The sequence below is a fragment of the Megalobrama amblycephala genome, linkage group LG6, assembly GCF_018812025.1.
Source record: "Megalobrama amblycephala isolate DHTTF-2021 linkage group LG6, ASM1881202v1, whole genome shotgun sequence".
Lineage (NCBI taxonomy): Eukaryota > Metazoa > Chordata > Actinopteri > Cypriniformes > Xenocyprididae > Megalobrama > Megalobrama amblycephala.
The window spans coordinates 29,788,586-29,802,296 of NC_063049.1; the positions used below are offsets into that span (position 1 = coordinate 29,788,586).

The 13,711-nt window shown below is 36.8% G+C and overlaps 1 protein-coding gene across 9 annotated transcripts in view; it reads left to right on the forward strand.

The window, feature by feature from the left end:
- dachd (dachshund d) overlaps positions 1-13,711 on the forward strand; it is a 126,423-nt gene that overhangs the window by 52,597 nt on the left and 60,115 nt on the right. For all 9 annotated transcript variants that reach the window (XM_048193819.1, XM_048193820.1, XM_048193822.1 and 6 more), the window contains exon 2: positions 10,963-11,078. In XM_048193819.1, coding sequence (XP_048049776.1) covers positions 10,963-11,078 — 116 coding nt within the window. The remainder of the gene's footprint in view (positions 1-10,962; positions 11,079-13,711) is intronic.

Consider the following 13,711-nt stretch of genomic DNA (forward strand, 5'->3'; position numbering starts at 1 on the left):
ACAGCATTTCCCCCTTTTCCCTCCCTCCCAGCTCCATCTGCCTCTAAAACACCTCTCTTTTTTTTTAATTTACGAAGATCGGCGTAAACAGGCATGTGATGTGGAGGAGACCGGGGTTGGATACTTGCCCCATGCTACATCTATCTCCCATTCAAAGTTAGTGGTGAGGACAGGACATATAATTGAAAACTGCAGCTGGACTGTGTACAATCTTGTAAAAGGATGCCTTGGAAATTAGATTAATCAAGAGGCAGACATTGTGGGGAAAGTTTGTTTCGAATGCCTGACAGTATCGCTCTTTCTCTCATTTCAAATGCTGGCAGGGCAGCAGGCAGCTCCAAGGGAAATGTGCTCCTTTCATACTTGAGTAATTGATGAATTGTATGCAATATGCAAATGAGAATCCATAAATCTTATGAATGACAGCTTAATTTATGTGAGCCTTAATGAATGCAGGATTAGATTTTAATTAAATATCCTCAAAGGCACCCTGACTAGTAAGTTTTTAAAGCCTTGTTTTGAAGACTTGTTTCATATGCGTCGTAGTTCTGCGTTGTAAAGGGAGATCACTGAGAGCATATCCTCACCATTATGAAGATAAGCACAGCTCTGTTTTGTTAACCAAAGGGACTGAAATTAATAAATATTGCGATGGAAATCATATCTAGCCATCTCATTTTAACTTTCCTGGAACTGTTCATTTTCATACATTTGATTAACTGCATTTACTTTTTTCCCTCTCTCTGCCATATCTGATCTATAACATTTTCTGCAGTGTCTTTTTAATTAAGAGAATCGTCCATTAGGCACGGAAAAGTCAACCAATTAGGCATTCTACATCAGTTCCCAGGATGTACAGGCCTGCTGCTCCTTATTAGTGCTAATAGTACTGATACAAAACAATTTTAAGCTTCACAATTATAGTACGCAATTAAGAAATCGGCTTTTTGTCATTAATGATGCATTAAAATAATCAGCGGTTTATCTTGCTTTCAGATCTTTTTTTCCCTCTAAAATCTCTCTCCGGTATGAAGTTATCTCAAACGGTGTCATGTTTACCGTTGCAGTCCACAGAGGAGAATTTTTTTTTTTTAACCCTGTGGATTTGCTTGGATTTTTGGATAGACTGGTCATAAGTTACAACAATAAAAAGAACAACCCTCAAACACCTAGAAACTACAGTCAGCAATGAGAAAATTGTACAAATGGTATACACTCTGGCATAGTGTGAATGTTTTGGTCAATAACATTTTTTTCTGGCATTTCTTTTATTCTAAAAATGCCTGAATTATGTCATTGACCTGTAACTACAACGGAGTTCACTTCAGTTCAGTCAAGAATAGACAAACACATTATGTTTAAACAAATTCAACACAGAGACAGTTTTGTTTGGGAAAAAGTATGTGAATACCCATCCTAATGAGTTCTCCAAAAGCTAACTGAAGTCAGATCCAGTCAGGTCCAGTCAATGAGACGAGATTGGAGGTGTTGACCAAGTCAACAATTCTTAATTTTCGTTTTTTTAAGATCTTTATTTGTTAGAGGCATGGTCCACATTAAGCAAAGTTTAAACTTGTGAGGGTTCACATACTTTTTTAATATGTTTTATGGGTAGTCGTTCTGCATACTTTTACATGAGGACACGGCCATGTAAATAAAGCTCAAGGAAGGAACATAACTGGGTTGCGAGTTCCTTTGCAGTGGCGCAATCTGATTGCCCTGCCCAGTGGCTCTTTAATCAGACTCTGCAGCGTACAAAAGCAGCAGGAAGGCCACTTTTATAACCTGAGCACTCTCTGTATCTCTAAATGTTACGCCCGGCGCGGTACTGTTGAAGGATTGGGCAGAAAAAAACACGTCTGGGGAGGAGAGGGCCACTGTTTGTAGACCGCTGAGGGTAACTGCTCCCTTTGATTGTTTGCATTTGATCTAATATATTGTTCCTCACAAAAGTTCACCGTTTACCAGCGGATGCAGCTGTTCCTGCTTATAAAACGCTTTATATGAAGTGCTCGCACATAATCCATCTATGTTGATCTGATAAGGCGTCTACCTGGCTGAGGGTGACAGGTGTGAGAAGGAGAGAGAGAGAGAGCTGGTGGCGATAAAGCAACAACAGTTCGATGCAAATACAGAGAGTGATAAAATCTGAGGCAGCACTGATTAATGCAGGAGCGCCTGTGGAACGGGCCATCGCGGTGCTCCGGCTGACCTCTTCTGTTAGCGTTCCATTCATGTGCAGGTGTAAGTGACTGAGACAGCCACTTGTGTTGCTATATATCAGGTATCATTGCAGATTCTAGTTCTTTGCTTCACTACGACCCTTGTTGAAAACTTCTAGGGAAGTTGAAGTTGATGCTGGCGGTCTGTGTACGGAATAAAAGAGATGATTAGTGGTTTGCAAAGTCAAGAATGTTAGTGTTTCGTATTCGTAATGCGATCGCGGCCATAGCATGTCCATGGTGGTCCTGAGCTTTTAAAAAACATCTTTGATGAGCAGTAAAGGAATAGTAAAAAATAAAAATTCTGTCATTTACTCACCCTCATGTTTGTTAAAATATTATATAATATTTGGTTAAATATTTACCCTGCTAGGTAGTTTTATTTAACTGAACTATTGTTTAAAAATTACTGTATTGCTTGCTTAAAATGAACCCAAAATAGGTTGGAAGTTAACATTTATTAATGTGTTTAATAAATGAAAATTTATTACTAAGTTTGATAAATAATAATAAACATTTTTTAAATTGCTTATTAATAAATCTTCACATTTTCATTATTACTGTTGCCTCTTGTAATTATGTGTTATATATATATATATATATATATATATATATATATATATATATATATATATATATATATATATATATATTTTTTTTTTTTTTTTTTTAAATACCTATTTTGGGTTCATTTTAAGGCAGCCATATAGTAATTTTGGTAACAAAATTTAGTATAGGGTACACTCTAAAAAATGCTGGGTTAAAAACAACCCAAGTTGGGTTAAAAATGGACAAACCCAGCAAATGGGTTGTTTTAACCCAGCGGTAGGGTTAAATGTTTGACCAACCTGCTGGGTAGTTTTATTTAACTCAACTATTGTTTAAACCATTTTCAACCCATTTGTTTTTAACCCAGCATTTTTTAGGGTGTATACATTACAACTTTTCTCTCAATAAACTCCTAATTTACTGCTTATTAATAGTTAGTAAGTTGTGTAGGATTAAGAATGTAGAATATGGTCATGCAGAATAAGGCATTAATATATGCTTAATAAGCACTAATAAATAGCCAATATTCTAGTAATATGAATGCTAGTTAAAATACCCTAAAATAAAGTGTTACCGTAATTTTAAACAATAGCTGGGTTAAATAAAACTGCCCAGCAGGTTGGACAAACATTTAACCCAACCGCTGGGTTAAAACAACCCAATCGCTGAGTTTGTCCATATTTAACCCAGCATGGGTTGTTTTAACCCATAATTTTTAGAGTGTCAAGTTCCAGAAATTACGAAAAACAACAAAAAAAGTACAATAAACTAGTCTATATATACATATTCCATGTCTTCTGAAACCATTTTATATCGTTATATCAACAGATTGAAAGTCATTTCCACTCAATTTTCTCCTCACTCTTTACTTGAGGACTATTGAATCAGTGAGTTCTTGAGCTAAAGAACTGGATCAGTCCAATTTGTGGATCAAATAAAATATTACAGTGAAAAGAACTGGTTCAAAAGAATGATGTGTGTGTTTATTTTGTTTTGTTTTCTATATCTTAACATAAGAAAATAATGAAGGAATGTTTGTTTTTGAGTGAACCATCCCTTTAAAATGTTTCGAACAACCATTTGCAATCATTCCACTAGGTTTAGAGTCCATATATTCAGATTATCCAGTCTATCGTATTGACCTAGTTTCATGTTTCAGTTTCAAGTCTGTCCTTTCAATGTACAGTAGTTTAAATTGAATATCTTTCTAACTATGATCAATTGGTCAGAGTTATGTGCTTCGATCTTATAATCAGTCCACACAAAGATTGCATAGTAAAATGGAAAAGCTTTACCTGCCAGCATTCCATCTAATCAAGCCGAGTAAAGCTGCAAAGTCAGGGGGCCTAATCTGAGCGTAGTGTGTTATTGTTAGTGCGGAGACCTCGGTTTGTTATCAGGCCCTTGTTTTCTCTGCTGGCCACCACCTCAGCAAAGTAATCAATGAGGCATGTGCTGCTATCGCACGAAAAGAAATGAAAAATAAACCAGTGATAATCCTTCAGTTAAAAGGTTATTCAGGCTGATAAAAGCTATTTTGCTAATTTATTTACACTTTGCTTCAGTGAGATAAAGAAAGGGAACAATTAGGGAATTCTAGGTGAGAGATTTGAAAAGGGCAATGACATTGGGTTAATATTTTATAAGGCCTGATTGGCGGGCTACTGGAGGAGTCTGTATTTACAGAAGCAGAGATGCTGTGATTCGTCCGCTTGTTTTGGTTGACTGCGAGTAAATGGAATAAATATCTTCATCTTTACCTTTCCCAATGACAAACAAAAGGAAGACGGGAAAGGTTAATTGCTCCATTTGAGGCGAATCAAAACGGAATGTTCTTTCTGTAAACCTGAGCGAGACATGTATTGACTCCAGGATAACGTTTCATCAGCTGGCAGCAAAATGTGTCTCCATTAGGTCCAGAGGTCCACAAACCTGTCTGAAAAATACAGACCAAATATATTCTTTGTGTACTTCTCAAATGTGTGTGTAATACATTTTAAAAATGTGATATGAAATACTGGATTTTAAACTGCTTTTATTAAATCTTAACTTGGTAAATTAGTTCAAATCCTGAAAAGATATTCAAACTGATTCTAGACAGATTACACGTTCAATAGATATTATTATTATTATACACTTATCCAGTATGTGCTATACTGTAAATAATAGAACTATTATATTGGTCACTGATTTCCTTCTGAATAAATGATAATAAAACTGGCTTTCATGATGCCTGTTAAATATATACAAAACTCTAGTTTAATACAGAGGTGTAATGATTTAAACTAGCCTTTGGATACGAGTTTGAGGGAAATTGCAATTTGTGAGTATTCATGCGTGACATTTATTTGTGATATATCCAATGACTTCTGGAAGAAAGAAATGTCTTTGCATCCTTGGTCTTTTTTTTTTTCAGTTATAATTAAGTATTTAAGCATTTTTAAGTGGTTTTTATTTTTATTATACTAGGACATTAGTATTTTCTTTTTCCATAAATGCTTTTTTCCCTAACAGATACTAAGAAACAACACATGAGAGGTTGAATTCAGTTATTTGCTGACTTTTGTATTGTGGAAGTGAGATGGCCATATATTTTGTGGGTTTAATCTGATTGCTTTCTCAGTGTGGTGGGACGGAGGAGATCATGTTCCAATGTGAACTCCTGGGTCAACATGGACCAAGTCCATTAAAGGAAGCATGGTTCAGGGAAAGTTCACTCTTACTTTCTTTTCGCCATGAATGCAAAACAAAATGAGAATTCCTACATTTGTTACAAATTTGCCACATTTTGGCCCCAGGCAAATGCTGTCTATAAAACATCCTAAGTTTGGAGACAGGATATGTTATTAACTATATTATGAGCAATAAAGAGAGATTGCTGGGTGATTATTTGGTTTTTGTGCTTGAAAGTAAATGCAATAAGAGCAGAATATATATACGTTTTTGGTGCCTCAAGAAAATGTGCAAATGAATATATTTCTTCTCAACATTGGACTCTCTTAAATGTCCTTAATGTAATATCTAAAACTGTTTAGTTTAACTACTTAGTAGACCTTTTAAACATTCTTTTTCCCACTTCTTTTGAGGCTAGAGGGTCAAACCTAAATTTGGGGGGTCAGATCCCCCCCCCCCCCCCCATTATTTGCACACTGGCTGTAACCCTCTTCATTAATAACTGGTTGGCTGTGTCTGCATTGCATTTTTCAGCTAATTTCAAATGTTTACCTTCTGAGTAATACAAACCACTCAGCTTTATCTAATAAATAAATGCAAGCAAACATTGCGTTCTCCCTCTAGGGGTGAAAATCTTGTTTATTTGAATTTGTCAGCATAGCGCTCAGCAAAACGTCACGGATAGCCTTGCTTCTACCATTGTGTGGAAAAATATCCCAGAGTTACAAAAAAGAAATGAAAAAAGGGAAAAGGATGTAACTAAGTTTGGTAGTGGTGACATCCAGTAGTGGAGTGGACAGGGCATATCTCAAACACAAGTGGATCTCATGAACCATTGTTGTGCTCTAATAGCCTACTTTTGAGGACTTTTTGTGCCGGGCTATTTAAGGACTCTGCATCCAGCACATGACAAATTGTACTCGTTCTTTTGTGAAGGTCCAGCTCTTGTTCTCCCTTCGTCCTCAGTGGCCCCATAATCGCTGTTTACAGAAGCGACAAACAGCAGAGAATGCTCATGCATATCTCAGCTAAATGACTGCAGTGTCCTCTTGAACATATGAGCACAGGCCGTCCTCTTTTAAGTGAAAACCTTCCGCGCTGTCGCATGATGGGGATTTCAGTTTCAAACACTTGATGTGATTCAGTTTTGTTTCCAACTTGTTTTTCAGAATGCTATCTTGCTGTCATAAATACAAGCAATTGACCACACACACACACACACAAAGCCATACAAAATTAAGTTAGTGTAATTGGGATGTTTAATACAGTAACAACAAAACTTCAGTATGTATCTCTTAAAGCTATAGTTCACCCCAAAATTTCGAACACTTTATTTTGATGGTCACCCAACAGACATCCTACTGACTATAAGAAAACTTATTGTCAACTTGCTATTGTCATCATGTAAACTTATTCTACTAACCCCAAACCTAACACCAAACCCTTAACTAACAGTCTACTACATTCTACTAATGCTCTGGGAGTTATTTATCATTTACAATGTAAACCCGAATATGTTGATCTAACTCAAAATAAACTAAGGTAATCAGTTATATAAAATTTTTTGAGTTATGATGTTTCCATTTTAAGTAAGCAGAACTATCAAGTTTTGAGTTTGTAGTACTTGTGCATGTTAATTGCTCCTAACCTGAAGTACTGAGTTAGCTAACTCATACATTTTGATAGCAATTAACATATAAGATTTAGTTAAATCATTTTTTTTATTCTGAATTTTTGCAAATCAAATGAGTTATTTACTTCACTGTAAACCTCAAGTTTACATATAAGTTGTCAGAACTCAAAAAAGTTTGGTATAGCACTTACTGAATGAGTACAGCAACTTAAAACATGTAACTTACATACTCTCAAACCAAGCCGTATGCGTCACTTGTCACCATGATGGTAACTCTCTAAAAACCCACATTAACAGAAGCTCTTCTAAATTATCATGGCAAACCATTAATAACTACTAAATCTCACTTACCATTAATTTTGCACAAAAAAACATTGTATAACACTTAATTTTAACATTTACACTCTCTTTTGAGTGCCATGGGCAAAGCATGCTGGGAAACTGAAATCCCAGCCCAGTTTCAGTTAAACTTGTTAAACTAAATTTTTTTTTTTTTTTTTAATTGTTCATACAACTCAAAACAATAAAACAGTTCAATTTACTTGAAATATGTCAGTGCTGTTTGTCAGTGAAATATATGTCAGTGAACTAAAAAAAAAAGTTTCAAAAACTCATAACAGTTAATTTAACTGAACTAATTTATTTAATTTAAGTTTGCTCTACTCAAACCAATTAAGTATTTTGAGCGTTGGGGTTTACAGTGTAGTTGCAAACTTACAGTTAGGAGAATGTCTAAAGTGGACCATCGAAATAAAGTGTAACAGAAACTGTCATAATTTACTCATGCTCAAATTGTTTTAAACCTGTATGACTTTATTTTTTCTTGATTTGGAACACAAAAGACACAATTTTAAAGAATATACTTTTCCATTCAGTTATAATTAATGGGGACTGGAGTTCAAAAGTAACTTCAAAACAAGGCAGAGTCTCATATGACTCAGAGTCTCATCCCATATGACTCTAGTGCTATAGTTCTGTAAGTGAACAGAAAAAAAAGAAATAAAAATCACTATTCAATTGAACTGAAGAGCTGGATCAGTCTGATTCATGAACGAAGCATTCAGACTGCTTTTGTGAACTGGATCAATCAGTTCATTGAAAAGATCTGACTCAAAAGAATGATTTGTTCATGAATTGGACGTTGATGTCTGTTCCCCACATAAAGGTATTGTGTGGTTTCAAAAAATGAGTACTATGAATTTTAAGACTTTCATGCTGCTTTTTGCAATGTATTACACCTTTTTTGTTCAGCAGAAGAAAGTCAGTCATACAGGTTTGGAACGACATGAAGGTGAGTAAATGGTGACAAAAATTTCCTGTTAAATATTTAATGTTAAGTTAAAATATTGCTGCTACAGCCTATAAAAAAAGCCACTGTTCTCCTCTTCCACTCTATAGTACCTTCATCAGATATGGTGTAAACACTCAGTGAGCAGATCCCATCACAGCTCGCAGGCTAAACGTCTGCTTTGTTCACAATCCCCTGCTCTTCCTGGAGCTAAAGTTGATGTGACATTTTGTCCATTTTTTTGTCCAAGTTTTTTTCTGCTTTTGGCATTGTTGAGGGAGGAGGGAGGAAGGCTTTTACCATCACATGCCATCTATTGAGGTCTTTCATAAATAATTCAGCTTAGGTACATTGGAAGTGATGACAGCAAAACTGTCATGCAATCTCCCACATAAGATCAAAGAGGTGTTTCTATAGGAGGAGGAATTTCATTTTAGGACGTTCTGTAGGTCGTCATGTGATTGTTTGTTGCCGGGGTCTCTTTAGCTCTCCTGTGACAAACTCAGATAAAGTGCTGCATTTAAAGGGATAGTTCATCCAAAAATTAAAATTGTATTATTATTTACTCACCCTCATGTTGTTCCTCATGACTGACTTCTGTTGAATGCTAAAGAAGTTCGATGACAAATTTTTTTTAAAAATGACTAAAAGCTTCAGAAGCCGAACTCATAGATTTATGTAAAGAAAATATGGACATTTAAGTAGTTATTTCCTGATAATCTTCACATTTGCATATATTCAAATATGGCATTGTCAGGTCACACCACTTTTTACATGAATTATGCCAAATATCATTGTTTATCATTACCAATTGCAACTTGCCAAATGTGAATTTGCAAACCATCCAAATGTGTCATGACTGAATATGACAAATTAATGACTCAAAGATTCCTAAAGATGAACCTACAATAAGTGTGAAATCCCTACTGGAACATTTATACGAGGTATGAAGTAGACGATGTCTCTATTTCCGTTACGTGATGTGATGTGGAAATGATTCTGTCACATCTGAACAGGCTGATACGGTTCAAAATCCTTACAGTGTGAATGGCCCCAGGCCTGACTATATCGAGTGCTGCTCTTTCTCATGGCTAAAATTCTGAGCATGGAGTTTATGGCCTCTTCTGTTTTTAGTGTGCGAAGTAAAGAATTTCCGTTTCAATTTCATGCCTGTCAGGGACAAAACATGATAAAACGCAATGAAATGCAGCTCATCTGCTCAGTCTGTAAATGGACTAAACTGATGCACATGACAGAATTTGGTGGTACATGAATAAGTGAGTTTTTTGGCCTTGGGTCATAGTGAATGTACTCTTCTGCTTTTCTTTTGGCCATGAAAATGAGGCCCTGTTTAGTCACTGGAAAAGCAGAGAACAAAACCTTGAGTTAATGAAGGTCTCTTTCAATCATGTCCTGATATGCCATTGTAACGCAAGTGCTGTGAAATATAGACAATGCCCTGAAAATGAGCTTTTCTCTGGTAACAACCAAAAGCAGGAGCAATTCATTCATTCATTTCATCCCTTTTGTAATGAGCAATTTTAATTGTTAACATTCAGAGGAATATTAGTTGTCACTGAAACAATGCTACATAATAGGTTTTCATATATCATTTGACCAACTCATCATATTTTGAAGGCTTTTTGGTATGTAATTAGTTTGGAAAAAGTACTAGGGATGGAATCACCTTTTCTTTTCTTTTTTTTTCTTTTTTTTTTTTTTGTCATGGGAAATGTCCCCAGTGGCTGCACTGCCCTTGGTAACAACCACAACTATTATGGATGCTTTTTGTGAAGAAATATTTCTGTGAGATTATGCAAGCTACCTTTTTGTTGTTGCCAAAATTAGAGTGGAAAAATGCATGGATGAATATAACGTTGTAATGTGTGAAAAATATCTGACAACTAGCTCGGAGGGTCGTTTTTTTTTTTTTTTCCTCCGTCGGACTTGCAATTGTTGCGTCATTAATCATTGTGTGATCTTGGTCACTCATTTCAAGTAATAAAAGTTTCCATCATAAACGCACAACAGGTCTGAGTCACTCAGTCACACCAGCTTCCAGCTACGACTCCTATTAAATCAAGCAAGCAGAACGTTTCCTAAGGCAGCCTTTTTCTTTTTAATTTCCTAAAGAACCTTAGAATATCATTCATTACCAGAACTACACATATTTGGTTTTTAAAAGTCTCATAAATCAATAGTGGCCTGACTGCAATAATTATAACAAGTTAACATGTAATTTCCCGGCTGAAAGCCGCATGGCCGGATTTTAGCATATGCAAACGAGGTAATTCAAATAGTGTAGGGATATTAATACAGAAGGGCAGGTAACGAGGTGCGGGCCATGAATTATGCATCAAAAAGTGGTTGATCTTCAATAAAGGAAATGAATTCACTGTGTAATCTAATTAGTTATGGAAGTCTATTATATCGAGCAGCAGAAAGCAACTGTCCTTGAAAAGGAATTTATTTACAGTACATGTTAGCTCTTTGGAATGGAATTGCGTTCTGGTCCGAATGTTAACTGTCCCTAACCCCTCCCTTTCTCTCTCCACTTCCCTCTACCTCCCCCTTTCCGCCACTTCACTTCTGTTTAGCTCAAGACCCGGGAGGCCTCCGAAACGGACCCAGAGTGTGACATCGCCGGAGAACCCTCACATCATGCCGCACTCGGTGCCGGGCCTCATGTCGCCGGGAATCATTCCCCCCACAGGTAACGCATGCAGACCTCCTCCCGCGCCCTGGCCCGTTCTCGTAGCGACCCGCTGCCCATCCGTTAAATGGCACACTGCAAAATCTGACAGCCCTCATCCAAACTACCAGCCAGAATCATTGACCGTTCCCGCCGGCCCGACTCCCTTCCCAGCAAGCCCCCCTGTGCAAGCACAGCTCCAGAATAAATTGGAGTGGAGAGTTGTTCTCTTCCAGATTATTATAGTGGATGCTGCATTCTGCCTTGAGTGGATTTTAATTAGCCCGATTAAATCCACTTCACTGCTATATGTACATAGGCCGTCGTGATGTTAAAGTAAGCTTATCGCCACAAGAATCAACAACAACCATTTGTGCCTTCAGTTTGCCTGGAGCAAGTCTTATGCTTTTGTTCTATTTACGGCTGGATTTCATTGTAGCAGCTTTGAAGTCGCTCATGAGAAAGGGTCCTGATTTACATATCGTGCTCTCGGTTGTTCTGCCATCTTTTAATAACACACAGTCATTAGGTTATGGTTCACTCCTTGTTAATGTACAGTTACCTCCTCGTTAATCTCTCTTGTGGATTCTTGAGCAATTATTGAACGCAAGGGCCATATAGTTATCATTTTAAACCTAAGTACCATTGGTTTGTGTTATTATTTTTTTCATTGCAAAGTATGATTGTTTTCTGTCCTATAGGACAAATTATATTGCTGTCACACAACAAGCTACTATAAAATCTTCAGACAAGCAGACTTCATGATAACTTCACTTTTACAAGTATTTACTTTATCGAATGCGACTAAGCTGCATTTTATCTGTATGCGTGTACCCTGGAAATTGAACTTGAAGATTTTGGCATTGTTAGCACTAACACTGACCAGAGAGATGGCGTTAAATTGCTTTATGTCTCAAAGCACATAACTTTACCATAATAATGAATGTAAACAACTTGCAGAGCCCAAACTTATACCACCTGACTGCTGCAGACTCATTTCGACATATATGATAGTTTTGCCAGAGAAACTCATAAATCCCAGTCTGAAGACGTGAACAGCTCCAGGTAAAATTGAAATTACGGTTATGACATGACATGAACGCAGCATAAGCTTATTGTTTTGGTTCAGGAGGAACTGTAAAATGTGGCTTCTGTTTGTTTGCGGCAGTCGTGACTTGTATGCAGCCTTGCTTTGAATAAAAGTGTCTGTCAAATGCTTGAAATGTAAATGTAAAAACTTGAATCGAATGAGACACTTATCTAAAATAGTTCATGCATAAACCTAATGAAATGTATTTCTGTCATGACAGTTTGGCATGGAAATGGATATGTCAGTGTTAATGTATTTGGTCTTGGCGGAATAAATCTGCTGCTGTTGATCATTGCTGCTGCTGAGCAAGTACAGAGACTTGCTACTGCCAATACATTCACAGACATGCTGCTGCTGCTCATATAACATACATGAAATAACCCCCGTAGCAGATCTATGCAGGTGGAGCTGGGGAAGGTGGAGCTTTCTGAAAGTGCGCTGCAGACTGCTAACAGCAAACAATGCCAAGTATTTGAATGTTGAGCAGCAAACTCATTGGCTGCTGATGCCACCACAACCAATCAGCTGCAATATGTAGATAATGATGTGATCGCTAATAAATTAAGTTAAGGACCTATCAGCCTGTGCCATCTAGAGTTTCACAACAGAACTTTGTATTAATTTCCTGTATTTTATTTCTTTTGTAATCCGATAGAGTAACATTCATTCTGAGAAGGAAAGTATTGAAATTCTAGCTTGGCAACAGAACTGGTAATCTTGAACAACGCTGCTGAAGTTTTAGTAAAACATTCTGCTTGGGAAACTGCGCCCAGCCACCCCTTTATGTTTGAGTGAGGTCAGCCTATCAGTGACTTGTTTAGAAACAGGAACTTAAAGGCCAGTATGAGAGCCTAGGATGAGAGTCTTTTCTTATTTAGTCCTGAGCAACCATGATAAAAACCCTTTGATATCCAGGCCTTTAAACCATGAGAGAGGCTCTGATCTTGACATTTTGGTTGGAACTTCTGAAGAAAAGTAACATTTTATACAATAAAGTTTGTAAGGGTCTTTGGTTGTTTGATGAAGCGGCATACAATGAGCAGATGCAGTGAGAGTTTCTTGCATTCGGTTCATGGATCCCAGTTATCCTGACCAGCACCAGGATTGGAAGAGAAAATGTAAACAACAGTTCAATACAGCATAAAGTGGTCCTAGGTTGTTTTGTTGATGTAACTTCATCATAAAAGAGTGTAATTGTAATGTTGGCAAATGTTCAGGGCCTTTGTGCACAGCGCTGTTAACGCAGCACTTGAGAGATGTTTTCCTTCCAGTAGCATGTCATTTAGCACCACAGTTACACTGCTAGAATAGAGCCATTTTTATCTCACTGTTGGTCTCGGTTATATCGACCAGAAATTACTCGCCAAAAACATTCCTAAATGTGTAGTAAATGAAAAATTACAGGTAATTTGCTCTGGGTTTGACAGAAATAAGAACCATGAAATGGATTCATAATATGACATTAGTTGGGTTTTCATTACAGATTTGTGCAAAATTGTGATATTTTCTAAATGTCAATAAAAAAAACTATTGCGAAATGGCGCTGTTTCCATTAACCGATGTT